This window comes from Anarrhichthys ocellatus, unplaced genomic scaffold (genome assembly GCF_004355925.1).
Source record: "Anarrhichthys ocellatus isolate YVR2014 unplaced genomic scaffold, GSC_Weel_1.0 scaffold5, whole genome shotgun sequence".
NCBI lineage: Eukaryota > Metazoa > Chordata > Actinopteri > Perciformes > Anarhichadidae > Anarrhichthys > Anarrhichthys ocellatus.
Window position 1 is genome coordinate 12,065,536 of NW_022280035.1, and position 19,641 is coordinate 12,085,176.

The 19,641-nt window shown below is 41.2% G+C and overlaps 1 protein-coding gene across 2 annotated transcripts in view; it reads left to right on the plus strand.

Annotated features, from left to right (window-relative positions):
- cpne5a (copine Va) overlaps positions 1-19,641 on the plus strand; it is a 65,272-nt gene that overhangs the window by 14,198 nt on the left and 31,433 nt on the right. The window contains exons 4-8 of one of the 2 annotated variants that reach the window (XM_031844557.1): positions 2,835-2,938; positions 4,035-4,074; positions 5,006-5,020; positions 5,170-5,246; positions 16,995-17,058. In XM_031844557.1, coding sequence (XP_031700417.1) covers positions 2,835-2,938; positions 4,035-4,074; positions 5,006-5,020; positions 5,170-5,246; positions 16,995-17,058 — 300 coding nt within the window. The remainder of the gene's footprint in view (positions 1-2,834; positions 2,939-4,034; positions 4,075-5,005; positions 5,021-5,169; positions 5,247-16,994; positions 17,059-19,641) is intronic. The other variant, XM_031844559.1, reaches the window with a different exon arrangement.

Genomic DNA, 19,641 nt, shown 5'->3' on the forward strand with positions numbered 1-19,641 from the left:
TCCACTTGTCGTGGATGAAGTGAGGACCGGCCAAAATGTCCTTGCTTTCAAAAAATGTCCTCAACCTTTAAAACTCAAACAACTGACTGAAGTTTGAAGTACAACAAAACACGCACAGACGCAGAAGGTTTATCACATTTAAACTAAATTACTGGATGGGTTCACAAGACTTTTCTTGAGAGTCGTTGTCTTAATCATTTTTGTTTTAATGTATTTGGGGTCACCTCTATGTCTCCATGGTGGTTATTAGTCTGTGTTATCACGTCTTGTGTGTTATGAGTCATTTCTGATAACCTGACTGCATAATACATTTCCCAGCAGGGACGATTAACCTGAATGATTGACTGAATGAGGGACTGGTTGGATGTTTGATCGATTGCTTAATTGATTTGTTGATTAACTTAGTGAGCTGAGTGTTCCATTGCTTTACTTTAATCACTCAGAGCAAATAATACTTGAACTTTGGGTGGCTGATTATAATTTATAAGTGGTCAGCTGGGCTTGGCTCACAGTAAACCAAGCGTCGGTGCTGGTATAGCAGCACAGTGATATTCTTTTAGTTGGGCCAGAGAGTAGTTTTACTGATTGACATGCAATGTAAACAGGCATCAAGCGCAGAGTTCAGGCGGGTAGAGCCTCTTATACCTGTCACCACTGGCTGCACTACCCCGCCTCGAGCTTACAAACGCTGAGGGCAGCCTGATCGTCTCTCCCTGAAAGTGAGACACGCTTGTGTTTTCAGTGCAGAGGACAGCTGGCTTTGTGAGCAGCAGAGTCAAGCTGTTCTGTATTGATAAATCTAAGCGCCTCTTTTGCCCCTCTGTCATCTAATGCGGTTTTGTTCTCCCAAGAGCAGATATGGTTGGTCGGAGCACCTTTTACTGTGCCATCAACCGTTTGTAATCCAATTACTCTTCTATGGGACAAACTCCACCATCGGCTGCGAGTCTTTTACATTTATCCAACAAGAGAAGAATAACAAAACAAATGGATAGTGTTTTGATTCCAGGAGGATTGCTCCATCAGCTCCACTTGAGACCTGTACTCCCTTTGACTTACAGTAAATCTATCAGCATCCTGGCTCAGAGAAACTCCTGCATGCATTTGTTGTGAGCAGGATATATATTACAATTCTCTGTTTATGAGTCTTCCAAACAAAACAATTCCATCGATTACAATTTATCCAGAACTCAGCTGCACATTTCTTAAACCAGTACAAAAAGGTCAGACAGGTTACCTGTTGCTTTCAGAATAAGATTCAAAATCCTATTTTCTGGTCTTGCTTATGTAACTATAAATAGCTTTTGTATGATGTGTATATAGTGCAATACAAATTAATTTGAATTTAATTGAATCCGTAGTCGAATAAATAAAACTGTAGCTGCAGCCCATCATTCTACCACATGACTGTAAAGTCTTAATCTTCTCCCTCTGACTCCCTCGTCTGTAATTACTCCCAGTGCGCGACACTTCAGGTTTTCCGCTTTCTACCGTTTTCACTTAGCTGACACAACAAAACCTCCCCAAATTCAAGCAAAGCCTGGTTTTTCCACTTCTAGTCGAACTCTGAGACATTAATCTTTTTACCAAGATTCATTTTCTGACACTGCAGCTCACAATTTATCCTAGCTGGGAGTTTTTCGAGGCGAAGAAGTGCACGCTGCCTATCCCTGTGCTCTTTTTTCGGGAAGGTTGACAGTTATTTGGGACCAAATAGAATATGCTGTTGGCTCCCTACCTCCACATTCAGCTCCTATCATTGAAATAACCGTCTGTTTGCATCTGCTGGACGGGAGCTCTCACACTATCTGACAGGGATGCAGAGGAAGAGCGAGAGGAGAGCTGCTGCCAGACAGCAGTTCAACTTTCATAGGCTTAGACACACTTTTATGTTTGATGGCAGGTTACACTTCAGCAAACCCACTCTCAAACTGTCATATCTTCGCATTAGCATAGGCATCCATCCGTTAAAAGTATTCTACTGCTGTAACGTTACTCTGTGTAGCTCCCCTGTTAATTCCCACTTTGAGATTCACCCCCACTGGATGTAATCACAAAGGTGTGAGCCTGTAATCCTGCTGTTTCATCTGCTCATTAAGCTCCAACACTGCCGTTATTAATTCACTGTGTCGGTTTATGGTTACACGTTCTTTTATTTATGCCGCTCAACATCAGTTCTGTGACTTTGAATTATTCATTTTGGATGCAATTAATGTGCTTGTGCAGGGGGTGCAACACTTTTTATGTCTGTTGATTTGTTTATCAGCACATCGCCTCATCAGAAGCTCTCGCTCTGTAATGCTGACAAATCTTTTTTCAGTGTCTGTGCTGGCAGGTTCCTATTTTCTTCTTAACGCCAGGGATCAGGAGATAGTTTTCTATCTTTCCGTCATTTGTGACAGTTCCCCTGTGTAAAGACCAAATGTGAAATGAAAGTCCCTATTTTTCTCTGCCTTTGTCTTGTCACTCCATCCTCTGCCCCCGTGTTTTTGAAGTGGTTGTGGTGGCGACAGAGGCGTGAATGGGTTGTTAATTAAATAAGTGTAATTGGACTCCATAAAGTTTTTTCCTCAGGCTTGCTCAACCCCATCACAATGAGAAGAGGTGGAGAAGAAGAGCTGACACTGTGCGATCACTGACTTCTGTTAATCAAATCTGAGCTTATCTGAAGCTGTCAACTCACATGCCTGCTGGGGGAAGATCATGTGGGCGGGGGGGAGGAAATAGAGCAGTGGATGTAGTTTCTGAGTGACTGCATGATGTGCCGTGTCAAAGCTCTGGGCTTACTTCTTCCTCTTCTGTCTTTTTGCTCTTCTTTCCTGGTTCTGATCTAGTTTGGGAGAACAGAGGTGATAGACAACACACTAAATCCAGACTTTGTCAGGAAGTACATCCTGGACTACTTCTTTGAGGAGAAGCAGAACCTGCGCTTTGACGTGTGAGTTATTCTGTTTGATCCGTGCCTCTGGGGACTCGCACTGAGGTGTGTGTGTTTCAGATGTGCCGGTCTCTCCTAACCCAGTCCTCCCAATTCTTCCTTTTTTCCCACCACAAGCTTTGAATCTTCTCCCTCATTCACTCTCTATCTCCCCCCATCTATCTCTTCACCCCCTCTCCATCCTTCCTGTCTCTCATTTTCTCTCCTCCCTCCCTTTGCACCAGCTCGGCTCGGCTCTCCTGAGGAATTATTCATTGGTGCAGTGTCTCAGTAGTCATTTGTTGAAGAGAGATTGGTATAACGGTGATAAATATTTCATATAAAGTTTTATCCTAAATCTCCCTGCTGCTAAGCAAAGCAAATGTCTGAAACCAAGTCCCATAAAACTCACAAAGCCTCTTTTCCTCCCCTCTTTCACATATAGCTGCCTTCCTCCTCTTGAAAAGGCCAGGCTAGCGAGAGGGTCAGGAAGGTGCAGTTTCATTTTGAGATCTTCCAGAAAAGAGTCGGGATCATTCTCTCCGCTCTTCCCCCCCCTCCTCAAGTAGAACAGCTATGCTCTCAAAAATCCTTCCCCCCCCCTTTTTTTTTTTTTCCTCGCTTCAAGCATGAAGTCCCTAGTGGACCTCAGTGATGTATCCAGGACAGAGCTGCAGGTCTCTGTGGATTTTTAGACACATAATAAATGAATTTGGCATGCTATCATGATTTGACTCAGGAACAGGAAAGGAGGGAGTGCATCCCCTCTTAATTAGTGTTGCTCATCTACATCTTTCTTTTATCACAGAAGTGGGAGCCAGGGCATACTGAGCTTTAATTACTTTTGCATTAAGTTTGACTGGCAAATGCTGGAAACTTTGTCTGCATTGGTAGATTGTTTGAATATGATCCCCTCGGCATAGTACGGAAATTACATTCATAAACTATAGAATTACTTCCTTAATTAACCTTACCCCTTTGCTCCCTCAATGACCCAGGTGTATGATTGACAGGCAAAAAATGTCCACTCAGCAGACAGTATTTTAGTAGCAATTTGTAGTGTCTCATGATGTTCACATCTTTGCCGCTGTGATTTGTGGTCTCTTTGTGATTTCAGGTATGATATTGATTCTAAAAGTCCAGATCTGGCAAAGCATGTAAGTGAAGACGTTTTTCTTTAGGTTCATTAGTTCCGCTTTATATTTCAGACATTAGTGCGAATTGTTATTAGTGTTTAGAACATTAAGGCTTTATGCAAACCAAAGTTTGGGCCATCTAAATGCTCAAATATATCTTGGAATAAGGCATGAATTATGCGTCATCTGCCAAAATATTGTTTATATTATATCTTACATCTCCTTCTGTTTGTAAATGAGGTATTTTATTCCTCCGGAGCTATAACAATCAGAGCTTAATTTGCATCTGGTATACCCTCATTACCTTTTCTTAATGAGAAATGAAGCATGGCAGATCATTATTAAAGCTTTTCAACACATATTCTTGTGTGCTTCGTCTTTGCAATTAAGATAGACAGAATATATATATATATATCCATATAAATGTATATTTCAAAACAATATAATTGATATGTATTTAAATTGTCTGAAAAGGACAGCACTTTATTGTAGAACATACATTCAGGTAAACATGATGTATGTTACTGTCGTCATTTATGGTGAAAGCTTTGATGAATAAACTATGACTCATTCTACATAGACACATAAAGAATATATTTGCAGCACCTGGTTTGCATAGTTCCAAAATGGTTAGCAGTAATTTTGCTTCTATTACTGTGACGCTTTAATTGTTGTGTTTTTGTGCTGCATGGTCTGGAAACAAGTCCTTTGAATAAAACTCTGTCGGCCTTTGTTGCTTCCCATCTCTTGTGTTGTTTCCCTTTTCTTCTTGTCCTCCTCTGAGACTCTTACCCTCTGCTGTTCAGCTCTTTCACTTTTGCTCTTCTTTCTTGCACTTGGTTGATGACAGTCTGGTATTTGAGTCATGTGCCTTCTGTTCCATGATATGCTCTGTTGTGTCACTGCTACTGCCTGGTCTCTCTCTCTTGCTCCTACTCCTTCACCCTGGAAGCCAACCGACCTTGACGTACGTGTCTGCCTCAGATGTCCTAATTCATAACCGTACAATTATTATAACGCTGCTTAACTCCTCACCGACTCTCCTTGTTACCCCCCCGTGATCCACCTGAACATCCTACGTCTCTCCATACCACTTTATGCTCCCCCCAATGGCAGGACTTCCTAGGACAGGTCTACTGTACACTGGGAGAGATCGTGGGATCACCTGCCAGTCGCCTGGAGAAACCTCTAGGGTGAGTGTTCATTTTACTGTGTTCACTCTCTGATTTTGCACATCGTTTGTGAGAAAACAGCCACTCAGAGCCAGGTAGAGATTATTCCTTTACTTATCCTCTCAAGGAGACAAATATAACAATTTTACTCTTGCAAACACAAGTTTTCAGATAATGATCAGATAATGAAAACTCAGTGCCACTTCTTAACCATTTCAAATGCGACGTGGTTCTCCTACTGGATTTCACACGTTGCAGCAAAGATGAGGCAGTGATGAATATGTCTGCCTTTAATAGCCATCTGTATCGTACATTATACTGCAAGATTAGACCCGTGTGCTTGGATGGGAATGGGTAATTGAACAGGACCGGGGGCTTCCTCAATGCAATTACTGTCATTAGGGAGGCGATCTAGCACGGAGAGCGGATTGAAGTCAGCGTGAGACATATGGCACTATCAACTCCTTCAATGTAAATTGGGAAATATGAAGCCCTGAAGCCATGAGCACCAACAGACCTATGCGTGGCTCTTTGTGTGTCCGTTTGCATGAGAGAAGGAGAGTTCGACGAGCTACGAAGCTTGTGTTTTTGTGTGAGACTGTGAAGCCTGTATGCGTCTCTGTGAAGTACTGTTTGAGGCGGTGCTGGCCCTTGGCAGTGGGGGGCTTGTGTGAATAACAGGGCTTTGGTGTCGACCATGAATTCTGCCAGGGACTGGTGGCGGTGGATTACAGAGCTCTGTGCCCTTCAGTGCTGAATAAGAGGATGAGCAGGATCAAGAGACAGTGTTCACCAGTATGCTGTAGGCTTCACACATTAGAGACAGGCAGAGGGCTCAGGAGCCCCAGGCAGACACGATGGACAGAAGTATTGATTCTGCAGCTTCAGCAGGGCACCTTGAGACTCCTCTGCAGCAGAGGGTGATGCAGATGATATGGTTGTCGTTACAGAATGCAGTTTAAAAAAAAATGCAGAAATGAGCCCTTATGAAACATGTCAGTTGCGCTGCTATTAATGGTTTCAATTGCTTTTATGTCAGGAAGTACCTGTAGCAATTAGGAAATAAAGGAAACGCATAGGTTTCTTTTAAATGTTCTGTTCCTGATAACATTCAGTTTATGGTACATTTTGTATCCGCCCTGTCCTGTTTGATTAGCTAAACGGCATCTATGGGTAATGGAGTTTTCCTCGCCGTCTGTGATAGACGATAGCTCAGAAGTCGTTTAATGGCTGCGTGCTCCATTTCCTAGTAATGCGTCCTGAAGTGACAGTGCCTCTCCGGACCAGAGCCGAGGAACGGCTCCCGCAGGGAGTGAAGAAATCTGTTAGCCATGCTTAAACAAGCCCTCCCAAGGCACGTTGCATCCAATGACCTGCTTAAGAAGCACATCAGCAGCCCTTTCCCTATTTTCCACACTTCATCTCCCATTTATTCTCCCTCCTTCCATCCACCAGATTTTTTTTTTGTAGCCTGACCCCCTTTCTCTTCATTGTGTTTTTGATTTATTTTTGTTCCCCCAAACGTCTTCCTCTCTCTTGATCTGCCTTCATTTTGCTCCCTCCTACAACCAGCACACATGCAAATGTGTACTACTTTACTTTTGAGGCCATTTTATTTACTTATCCTATAGTAATGTTAACCGTACTGCTACACGCCTCCCAAACTCCTGCCTAAGAATGAACCCAATCACAATTCTAATCTTGACTTCAAAGTCTTAATCATTCCGTCTGTTTTTTTTTTTACCTTGACCAACCCTTTGTGCCCAGATAGGTGTTGAGTTTGCACATACTATTAGAGTGTGAACCCACACTCACAACAGATAGATTAAACCCCGTCTCCTTCAAAATGCCGTTACACAGTATGCTGCACATTTGCTCTTCCAAGTACATTTTTGGAGAAAATGTAATTGCTGGTGCGCATGTTCGCAAGTGTCATCATGTCATTGACAAAGAATGTTTTGCGGGTACATTCTCACACACACACACACACACACACACACATACTCTCATACACTCTTTCCCTTTCATGTACGCAGAAACATGCTACTCGCGCTTGGTTCAATAATTCACCTCAATCATTTCTGAATTTGTATGTGCTGTGCACTTGGGAACAAAACGTAATTTCGTGCTATTTACTTCAGAGCAAATTTTCTCCGATTTATTTTTCTTGGGGAAAATAACAGGACAGATGAGATGTATGGCTTTACCCTTGTGTCTTTATTAAGACAGAAGCGTCTGCCAGTGGAGGGAATGTGAGCTCTGAAGCGCTGAACTGATACAGTGCTAGAGATCATTTCTGTTCATGATGTGGTTTTAATGAGAAGCATGTATCTAAGTAATTGGTGGCTGTGTAAATGCAAAGCTAAATGATTGACTGATGCAGGTGAATGCCATCTTTTACAAAGAAATAGTTTGCTGCTCTCATGGCTGTGATTAGGTGTATAGCCTGTGGGAGGGAATCATACTGTAGGTATAGGTATGATATAGGTCATTATATCAATGGTAGTAACCTTTTCTGTTGATACGGTAAATTATACTGCACACTAGAGCATATGAATGCAGCACAAAATTAGCATGTCAAACCCATTAGCTTACTGTAACTGTGCCCTGCTGCTGTAGGCTTGAGGCAGGAAATGAACCATATGCAAAACTGCATTGTCTGTCGTGGGGGTGCTGGCTGCACCCATGGGAGCCAAGGGAGGAGATGGTTTTGTAGAAATATAAATAATTAACAGATAAAAACACTGTGCATGCTGAATGGAATATAGATTAAGAGCCGTAACTCAAGTCAGAGGCTCATCTGAACCGTATCCCACCTGTAGGAAACAAAACAACTATAAAAGGAATACTCTTCTCTTTCCGTTGTCTCTACAACACTTCACAGTGGCAACTGAATAGGAAGTTCAGGAAATATTTACACAAATGCAATATACAGTAAGCACCTTCTTGTGCACTTTATGTGACTCTTCGGCTAACGTAAGAGTTCAGCTTCTGTCTCTAGTTGCAGTTATGAGGAAATACAGTATATGAGACAATGCAAGAAGTGTTTTTGTAGTCTTATACAGAAAGTCTACACACTACATTCACTAAAAACGACTAGAATGACTCAATTTATAGGAAGTAAAATGTGTGCTCTGTTAGAATGTACCCTGGTTGTACCATGGCAGTTTGATGTGACATAGATTTTATGCCATGTGTTCTGCTGTCAGCGTGACTGTAGGTTACTGTATTTTCCTTAAGCCTCGACCGTAAACTGTATTACAAACTGTACTATAAATGTGTCTTTAAAGCTCTTCAGAGCCTGCAACACAGTGGTGCTTTGAAAGCAAACCTTCTTAGTCAAAGGCCAAGCCAAATCTAGATTTAGATTATCCCAGAGGTGGAACTAAAATAATAAATGACAAAAACAGACAGGATGAAAGTTTAGTTAAACTGATACATGTTCTCTTGAATTTGTACGTGATTTGATTAAAACATGTCAGATTTGATCAAATCACAGAAGCTTAATTTGATAATCATCTTTTCTTTTTCTTTATTTTCAAATCACAGCTTTGCTGTTAATTGGTTTTCTCTGGTGTGGGAATTTATGGTTTAATATGTGTAGTGTTCAATGTATCACAGACTGCATTAATGTCCAACCTGCTTTGTGATGATAATAAACAATCAACATCGATAAAGCAGCTGGAAGTCTTTAGAGAAAACTAAACAAAAAGTCCATCTCACACTGTTGGCGCAGATCAAAGCTCCAGATGTCTCCAAACCAGAAACATTCAGCTCTGACTTTTCCAGATTAATCTTTGACACATTGGTCGGTGCACATGTTAAATGATGACTGCTCACACCAGTACAGATAATGAACGATACACAGTGAACGGAGTGATGAATGATCATGATGTTTTTAAAATGAAATGTGGTTCTGCTTTATCAGATCAGCCACGTTTTAATTATCTCGCTACCAAAACAAGTCATTATAAGACGTCTAAAACTGAAACACAAGATTGCATAAAATCAAATACATTTTGGAATTCTAGTAAAAAAAAAAAGTATTGAAAATGCATCCATGTAATGAGCGGATACTGACAAGCTGTCCGTACACGTCCAAAACTGACTGATTGGACTGTCTCTGCTCAGTTAGAACGCAAGTCATTTCTAAGATGCATCTGTAAATACCATAATTCCATACTACACCCCACCATCATCCGAATCAATAAATCAAATTGAACATAAAAGGGTCGGATACGTTTTTCAGTGTCATTCTCACGGACGTCAAACGTCTGTGTCATGTAGCAGAGATGTATGACTCTCTCAGAGAAAACTGAAGCACTGGTCTCATCTCGACTTCAGAGACTCGCAGTGCTTTTAAAGTTGATGGTTAATGTAGTTGGCTGACTTATTCGGGGCTACTCAGCGGCAGTTCCTCCGAGATGAAAAAAAAAACCCTGCAGATTTAAAAATTGAGTGGAAGTGAGAGAAGTTCATTTTTTGATGGAACTAAAATTCCTAAATATAAGTACTCTTGAAACTGCATGGAGATAGTTTTCTTTGCTTGTTTAGCCTCATGTTGTCCTGTTTTACTTAACTGGGAGGTGAAGTGTTTTAGACGGCTTACAGTAATCAGCATCCTCTGCCTCGGGACATCACACACAATTAGAGCTTTCTGCTGCCTCGCTAAATGCCAATTTGGGCGCCAAGCCTGAAAACTAACAAGGGTCCCTCTTTAATAACGTATGTTCCTGCTTAGTGAGGAAAAACCCAACCATGCTGATTCTACAAGAAGCCTTTTTGTCCAGTGAAATAGAGATTTATTAGTTACAATTCTGGTTTCATAAGAGGCAAAAGACTCCCCTCTCAGCAGAACAGCTCTTGTAGCAAACTGTTTTTTCATCATACAGTTGAATTGCTCTGTTTATGACTCTTCAAGGACTTTGGCGTCACATAAAATCTTTCCCTTTTTTCTGCCATGAAAAGACACAGGTCATTCAATGTTGTTAAAGGTCTTGGTTTTTAAAGCTGTGGATAATAAGGCAATAGATTTCTGTCTTTGGACTCATAATTGAGGCCTCAAGTGCAAAAGCAGCCAAGGGCAGCGGAGGTTTTAGCTGTGGATGAGCTTAGCTGATTTGTTTTGCACTCAGAGCAGACAGTATTAATTTCTGTCATGGCCACCGACTCATCTGATGGAAAGGTACCCCAAGAGCCTCTCAACGAGCGCCCTGCTGCCTAAGTTTAACACTCCCTTGTTAGTAATCTATTTAACAGCCTGAAAACGATCTGTCGACAAGCAGATTGCAATCTAAATTCAACAGTAACCGCCACAGAGGAGGTCAGGGCGCCCCAGTGTAACATGGTATAAATCCCATTACTCGCTGCCCAGCACCAGGAGAGGGGGCCAAAGATGGCGTGGCCTCCTAACACAGCGGGGATATGGGACTCGAGAATCGGCTGTGATTTAATGTCAAGCGCCCAGAGAGAGAAAGTGGGATGAATTTTGACTTCCAACATATGTGTAATACTGTATTAACAAAGATAATTGGGCTTGTCTTTCGGCGTCTAATAGAGAGGAATGTTCTGTTCTTGCTGTGGGGAAATTGAAATGTGCTCGTTATGTCCTCTAGAGAAGGTTCTTCTTGTTGGCGGGAGAGAGCACAAGAGAGGACGTGAACTCACTGTCGTGACTTTGAGTAGTTTTTGTCTGTAGCCCGGGAGAGAAAGTTTCTCTTTGATTGACAACTTCTCCTAATCCTCTTTTTTTTCTGTCAAAACATGCCATTTTTAGCTTGCGGGTGGTTGATGGATGTCTCATTTGTTTAGAATCACAATTAGTCAAACATTGTTAAAGTGATTAAAGCCTGCGCCATCATTTATCTAATCAAAACATCAACAACAGTCTCATTGCATAAATACTACAGTAAAGTGCATTTGAAATGTAATTGTATTTCATGTTTAGTGTTCATAAGAGCAAACATAATTCTCGTAAATAACAAGATTATTTTCATTCATTGAAGTTGTGATGATGGTCATTATGCATCAATTGGATGTTGGGTGCTATTCACTGGATACTTCAGTCCAGTGAATAGTACCCAATAGGTTAAAAAAAATAGACATGTTGGTGACAATGTGGTTTCATGCCTTGCACCTCGTTTCCACTGTTGAAAAGCAGCAGACACATTCTTTACTCTTGGTTGTTTGGTAGATCCTTCTGACATTTTCTGCAAAGCATTTTTTTTGCCCTATTTACTTGCTTTGTGCTCATTCTAACAAAGCTCCAAAGAGCTTAGCACAGGTTGCCTGTAGCTACCTAAACACAAACACCAGCTCCTCTTGCAGCACCATTATGAAGCCGCTCTCTTTTTCCTCTCTTAGAACTACAGTTAGGTTTTCTGGTGTCCTTTTTAAATTAGCCGGTGCACTTTTCATCCTCCTTTTTAATCCCGGTGAGGTGAGGGATTATGGATGTTTATCGGTGTACAACGATCAAAGGGATTAGGGGTATAATCCCATTTGAACCCATATAGACTTTTGGCAACCTTGTTTAATTCTGTTCAACTATGATCTGCCCACTGCCCCAAAAGTTTACAGTGGCACAAAGCCACATCATCTGTCTACCCTCCATCTCTGTCGGTCTCAACCCATTTAGATTAGTTCATTTACCCTTATCCCACAGTCAACCAGAAAGATTCATTGGATTCTCTAATCATGGCAATCTCACTGAAATCATTCTTTCGTGCTGTGAAATGATCCTATTTCTTGTCTTGTTACACATCCCCATCCCAAATAATATGTTTTAATTTGCTTATCCCCAGGTGTGAAACTGTGAAGTAACGATCTTCTTAGCGTGATAATACTGCAGTCATTTTGTCTGGTAGGAAAATATGTATTGTAGACCCACCCTGCAACAGCTGCAGTGGGAATAAATATTTATCTTCTTCCTGGGCTCTCACTCATATTGTCGGGCAGATAACCCTCCCCCACTCTCATATGTACGACACGTTGCTGCGTTAGTTAAATATCAAGCCCATTCCTCATCCTAATGACCTAACGTGAACGGCATCAACAATTGCTTCCTTGTCCCTCTCCGGACTTTAATCTCACCAACCTCCATCCAGCCCACCTACGCACTGATAGGTAATGGAGAATACAGAAATTGTGAATGTCACGACAGCAACTGCCTCTAGATGGGAAATTACAGAGGCCATGCATTGAACCTGGACATCCATATTATAATATGTCATGTGCAATGATCTTTGATATATGACTCAAATGTGTTTTTCCAATGGAAAAGAGATATTCTCATCGGTATTCTGCAGAACAGCAGTATCAGAAACTTTAGCCAAGTAATTGTAGTGATGACGAAATATGCTGCTTGATCTCTTTCCATTCAGTTGATCAATCAGGGGATCTGGCAAGGCAGCTCCTTGTTTCAGGGTGAGCTTTCTTTCTGTGTAAAGGAGGGCACTCTGCTACAAAGCAATGTTTCATTTCTGTCTCTACTTGTTAGTTGTCTTTCTGACGCTTTGTTTGATCCTCTGGGTTTCTGTTGAATAGGAAGGACAGCAGAGGAGGTAGTCTTTCTCCCTAACATGATGCTAATTTGACTGTAAATATTAGGCCCACAGTGAGATGTTCAGGCAACACACGTGCACATCGCCAAGTGGCATTTGAATGGTCAGGCCCATATGGCAAGGTGTCTGTTGAGTGCCAAGGGAAGCTTTTAATTGACCGTATTAATTATAGAAAGCTGTGAATGGTGTTCGGTATTACAGCTACTTGCGGTTAGTACAGTCACTGCTCACCTGCATTCCTTAGATGCTGGATTAATGCCTTCATTTTATCCCATTAAACATTCACTGGAAGCACAGAAGCCATGGACGATAAAAAGCCGTCATCAGTCTTCTCTGAACAAGAACACTTTATCAAAACTCTTATGCACCCGTCTGCTCTTCACATGCTGAATTTAGCTTTTATTATTGCTTCTGCACAATGGTTACTATTGTTCCTCTTAACTGTAAATTGCATGAACTCTTAAAGAAATTAAGTAATATAATAGCATAAATGATTACATTTTATTCTTCAAATAAACTGAAGGTTGGTAATGCTCTAAGTTATTCAGCCCGAACAACCTTAGTCAGGCCTGTGAGGAGATGGAAGGGTCCTGCAGCCTTAAACTAGAGGTATTGAATGTTTAATTCTAACCAATCATATAGGTAATGTTTGATATTTAATTTATCTTCTATTTGACTTTGTGGATGTGCACCGCGTAGCTCCACGGCACTGGAGGGTGCTGGGCAGTTATTTCACTCATTAATGTCACACTGTGCAGAGAAAAAAATGATCTGTGTTTGATTTAGGGCACGACATCACGGGCAAAAACATGCGTTTTTTTATGCACTGCCGTGATCAAGTTAGAGATTTGGGGCTATTTTGGCTGCATAACATGTTTTTTTTTCCATCCAAAATACACATTTAGGTGTTTATCTTATTATGTTGTCTATTTGCATCTGTATTTCTCCTAAATTTACTAAAAGTTAGCATTGAATAATGCCTAATTTGTATATTCATACATAGAATTTCAGAAAGGTATGTATTACCCTCCCCCCCCCCATTCACCAGGGGTGTCTCCCCTTTACAAAATGAAACATGTTTCAATTCCTTGTTGTTTGACTTAATGAAATAGAGACCCTGAAAGTATAAACGTGTTGGATGAAATGTACAACATACCACTGAGTTTGCTTTTCTTAGAGCCTGCCCGGTGTTGTGGGTAAACATTTGAAGAAAGTTCAAGGTGTATGCAAAATTGGAAAGGGATCCTGCATTGGGCAGCATTTATTTGCTTAGTAAATTTCATGCAATATACCTGTTAGACTTTGATGTTTCATGTGCTCAAGTGGAACTTTGTGCCTCATAGTGGAAGTAAAGGAAAGCTCAGGGGGTCACTAAAGCTTGTAATAAGCATAAGCAATGCATTAATATTAATACGTAATAAGTGCAGAGGGAAGCGAAGGCGAGCATGGCAGATGATTATTGAAACCCACGTACGGTTCATCATTGGAACATGAATGTCTGTAGATCAGGTAGTATTCAACCTAATCTGTACCACTGTCAAACCAGTCAAATTATCAAAAAATGAACAGTAATAGATCAGCTTTATTTATTTTTTTAAAAGCACTGTGGATTTTTTAATGTGATCTGAGACTTTTTCTCTCCCCCTGACCAGCAGCGAATCCCCGTCAGAAACTCATTTAAATACACACTTTGTCTCTCAATAACGTCTATATTTCTGAGGCAAGTTACATCACTGGTACAGGGGATGTTATGTAAATTCCCCGAACCTAAAATATGTTTCTTTTCAATTTTATTTCATTTTTTCCACCAATACCATCTGGCGACTCCAGAAATAATCTTGCAACCCCCTTGGGGGTCCCGACCCCTAGGTTGAGTGAGATCCTCTTCCATAATCCACAGCCGTACGGCACAAATTCCACATTATGCTGTATGTAGACGTGTATACGCTTGATGATGTAACCCAAACACTGAAGCTGTCACATCGTTTTGTTGACATGAGTTGGTTAGCTGGGGATTGCCTGGCTGTTAAACATCACAAAACACCCTTATGGTGTTTGCCTGTTGTAATTTGAATAGTCAAATGTTTGAGCAGCGCAGAATCAGTGGAGACAAATACACATTTACATGACCGACTGATTAACTACTGTCAGTTCCTCACAGCCGTCGGACTGTTGGCCTTGTTCACATGCAGATAGTACAGCAAGGATGGCAGCAGCAGCACATTTCACATAATTTCATCATCAAAGCGTTTTCTCACTGAGGAACCGTCAGTGAATGAGCGCTGGGTGAATGAGGCCTCTTGATACAGGACACTTCATATCATCAGCAGTCACATTTCAGTGCAGACGCTGTTAGAACTAGCAGAAAAAAAAGTCAGTTTTTGGAATAAAAAGAAACTCTTGTGCAACAGGAACTGTATTTATCCAGTCAGTGCTTATGTGCTCTTCAAGTTAATGAGTCATTGTCAGAGAAAATGCAGCACTCAATAATGCATGCCTAAATTAAAAAGACCATTGCCCTTTTGGTACCTGCTCTCATCTCAGCAGCAGAGATTAGATCAGGGTGGTGCATCCCAACGTATCTGGAGCTGGTATTTTATCACTAGATCTCATTTCCCAGTTTGAAAAGAGTACCGGTCATTATCGTGACCCGAGGGAGATAACCTGACCTGCGGAGTGTGCAGGGTTTACTGGCCTCATTGGTTTGGGGTTTACTGGCTCTTTGAGGCATCATAAACTGCACAGTGGCGACTTGAACATCAATTATTCAAGGACATTTTATCTAACCTTGAAATGAATCCTCGTGGAGCTTGAGAATGAGGTGTGCTATGGAAGTTTTCTTGCTCACACCGGTGGGTGCGCAGCATTTCCAATCGTATGCTTTTGGTCAGTGGATCTATATTACGGTTGATCAAAGTTGATACTCAAAGGGCTACTGTTGCTACTACGGAGCATTAAACTGCTTGTATTACGGGCCTGGGATACCTGAGATAGGCCAGTAAAGGTTAATGGAAGCACCCTGAACCATTTCTTAAAAATACTACATGCAATTCCTTCACAAATAGATAAGCAAAAGGAAGCCACGCTATATCTCATAATACTGTAGGTCCCCTGGCATACCCAGTACTGTCTGTTCAGCCATCGCAGGTTTGCGCTATTGCAAGCATCTGCGGCTGTAGTCAAATTCTGCCTCCCATTTAGCAGTTTGGAATTCCAGTATAACTGGCAGTCAGATGAGCTGTCATAGCTTAATGAGGATCTGCAGCAAGTCTGACCTTCTAATGATTGCTCTCCAGCTACAGCAGGATTCCCTTGTAATTTCCTTCTTTATCCGGAAAGATGACAGGAGTGTCAGCAGCCGGAGTGCTTCTGTACGATGGGAAAGTAGATATGCTGTCTTGCTCTGTGTTGAGTGGAATGGGCTCTGCCTTCTTAGCTTCAGTGGATGCAGAGGGTTGGAGGGATTGAATAGAAAAAAAAATCTCATTTTGTTCCGCTTCAAAGAATACAGCCCAAAACCATTTAGAAAAAACCTCTGGCGCAACTCTGTCTCTATTTTGTTAGCACCATTGGGTTGGCAAGCTACTGAAGAGGTGAAGCATAGAAATGCAGACACACAGGGACCTCTCTTGTGCTACAATACGTCTTGATCATCTGCTGGAGCGGGAATCAGCGGTAAACAACTGGAGACCCGCGGAGCTTTAAACTGTCAGTGTAACGCTGGCAAACAGGGATAAGAGGAGTTTTGTTCCACATTGTACTAATAAACTCAAGAGCCTGTATTTATAACTGGTCTTTGATTCGGTCACAGTGGTGGAAAAAAAATGATGTGCTTGTTAGAGCTGTCAGACTGTCACTCTAATGTCACATTATGTAAGGAATTTTATGATTAAAGCTGTAAGTTTATGTAAAATACACCTCTACAATCATCACCTCAAGTGAAAAGTGTGACTGCATGAAAAGCCTTATTAGCGATTATCTTTCTAGTTATTATTATTATTTAGGTGTCTGGTATACTCTCTGGTGGTAATAGAATCCCTGAATCACAGATTTAACTTTACCATACCTCTTTGTAGGAAATGCAAAAGTCAACACGGTGCCTCTCAATGCCATTTAAGCCACAAACATTGTGATCGAGTGGATCTTCATCATTGTGCTGTGTACAATATTTGCAGTAAGAGGGAATGATTTCTATTTGTTTTCACAGTGGCATACCTGGGAAGAAATGTGGGACCATTATCCTGTCTGCTGAGGAGCTGGGAAACTGCAGAGTAAGTTTAAATTGTTTTAACCCTTATATATTTGCTCACAATGTGGGTTTCATAATAAATGTTTTGCAATGTTCACTGATCTAATTTGAAATGGCATTTTGTGTACGTCCCGTAATGCATATGTGAAGTGGCTTGTTTAATAGCCTTGGCTTCAGTTAGATATATTATGTCATAACAGCCCCCATTAAACCAGCAGGATACGCCATGTCTCTTTGCAATTACGTTTGTCAAATTTAAATTGTATACATAGTGAATATGCTATGAGTTTGAATGCCTATTTAATGAGCTTGCTTTCAATCCCATCACTGAAGCAGACCTTTCCTCTGATGTGTTGTGTGGGAATCCATAAATCTGTGTTAATAACCTGTGTCCACTGATACCCATTGGCTTTCTCTCTGCACTGCTAAATGAAGATAGTAATCTCAATATACTGCTGCCAGTAGAAGTATCAAAACTTATTGACCAGAACAACTGCCCTCCCTCGGAGGCTATAAACAAGCCATTGATCAGCAACTACTGTGTGGATGTTTTACGATATCCTAGCGCATGTAGGCATCTAATGGTTCAAAGCTTTGTAACTTCCAGTCATGCATGTTGAGTAAAAAGCATGTGGTTTCACAGTTGTTGCACCTGACTTTGAGGACGTTTTATGGATAGCACCATTTATTTCCTGATAAACAATCCCCGATTAGAGTGAGACAGATAAGCCATGCTTATAATAAAACTGCCATGCCTTTACATTACTGATTTGGTTCTTGCTGGATTGAAGCAAGCACAGTCATTGAGGGGCTGCTGTGAGTCACCAGGTGCAGTGGTTCTGCAATGATGAAAGTTAGCATAATCACTGCAAAGCACCACTTCAAGAAGGGTTTTGTAATATAAATGCAAATGATCATAACTGGTACAAATTACCATTTCCTTTCTCCCAGACTCCATTAGACAGACACAGACTTGACATGTCACTCCAGACCTGCCCTGTTTACACAGAATTTTTGACCCTGAAAATAAACACCTCACGTTTGAAGAAAGAATAGGGAACTGAGAGAAAATGCATACTATAATTGAATAATCTGAAGACCATGCTGTGAGAACAAGTCCCACACCTGTGAGTTATAGCAGTTTGGAATTGCTACCATCCATCTGGATGGTGTTTATTCTATAATCCACATGTGAGCAATAAATGGCAGCAGCTGAGTTGCTGCCTCGCCTGAGGAAAACACTGCAACTCTTGTTTGGGGAAACTAAAACCAGCAGAGTGGGATTCGACTGGGGAAGTTCTACAGGGATTGTTATCCGCGAGGTTGGTTGGCTCACCTTCGTGGTGGATTTGCCAGGTATCATTAGAGATAGCGACAGCCTCTGCGTGGATCAAAGACTTTCTCTTGGCTACCGCTAACTCTGGCACATGTAACATGCTGAGCAGCAGCTGGCTCTCTCTCAGTTCATCCTCACAGTCCAGCTGCAGCTCAGGCTGATTTAAATCTAAGTAAAACACACAACACTTTACATATGCCAGAGATTGTTTTCATTTCTGCCTGTTCAAGTATGATTTAGATTTAGGTCATATGAAGATGTACTGCAGTTCTTCCATGTCTTTCTCCCGACTGTATGTATAGTATTTACTCACCAGCTCACCATTCACTTGTACTCAGATGATCCATCCATTCCTCATCAATAAGCCCAATTACCATTCACTTTTTGGATTGTATGATGTATTTATTTTTTTTGTATATATAAAACTGCTCCTCACATTGATAGAAATCCTTCACCCAAGACCTCATTTCAGGTATTGCTTCGTATTCCTTTGAAAGACCAGTCTGACTCTCTGAAAGTGACAGCGTGCATTGCTCTAACACTTCACCCATGCAGCGATATCTTTGGGGAACAGGGAAATGGAAAAGAGGATACAGACTGCACTCAGTATTCCCCTGCTGCTCCGAAACCTCAGTGGTTGAAATGAATGTTCTGCCTTTTTTTCCACACTTAATGAGAGAACACCGCAAGGCACCAAAGTGGGTATGTGTTATCCGTGCCTAATGAAGGCTTAAGGCACGGTGTTGCCATGATAGTGTAATTGCAGAGGCCGTGTCAGAGTAAAGCAGGACAGTTATAGGATGCCTCTATTTTTAAGGGTTTGGATGACTGACCTAAGCTAGCTTAAAATCCTCAAAACAAGCCGCAATGGGAACATGCCAAATTAGATGTTCTTGTTCTTGTGCCACTCTCTTGTGCCACTCTACTGATGAGCTTGACTTTCTTCAAGCACAGTGGATGGCAGCTTTGCTGATTCATATCCAGGGATACACAATTGAAAAATGATTCCCTACCTATATTGTAGAAGTGGTACAGTAGAAACACAGAAATTAACTGAAAATGACAGTTGGTAAAGAAAATACAATACACAACAGCCCTGCTTCATTTAGTCACCTGTTTAAATCGGCTCTTTGCTTTAATTTCGTCTTCACATCTCCAGAAGTGTTGCACGGAGACATGAAGTGTGATTAGACAATTAGACATTATTGTATAATTAGACATTATACAAATGGTGATAATCAAATTAGCTACATTTTTAAGAGAATCCAT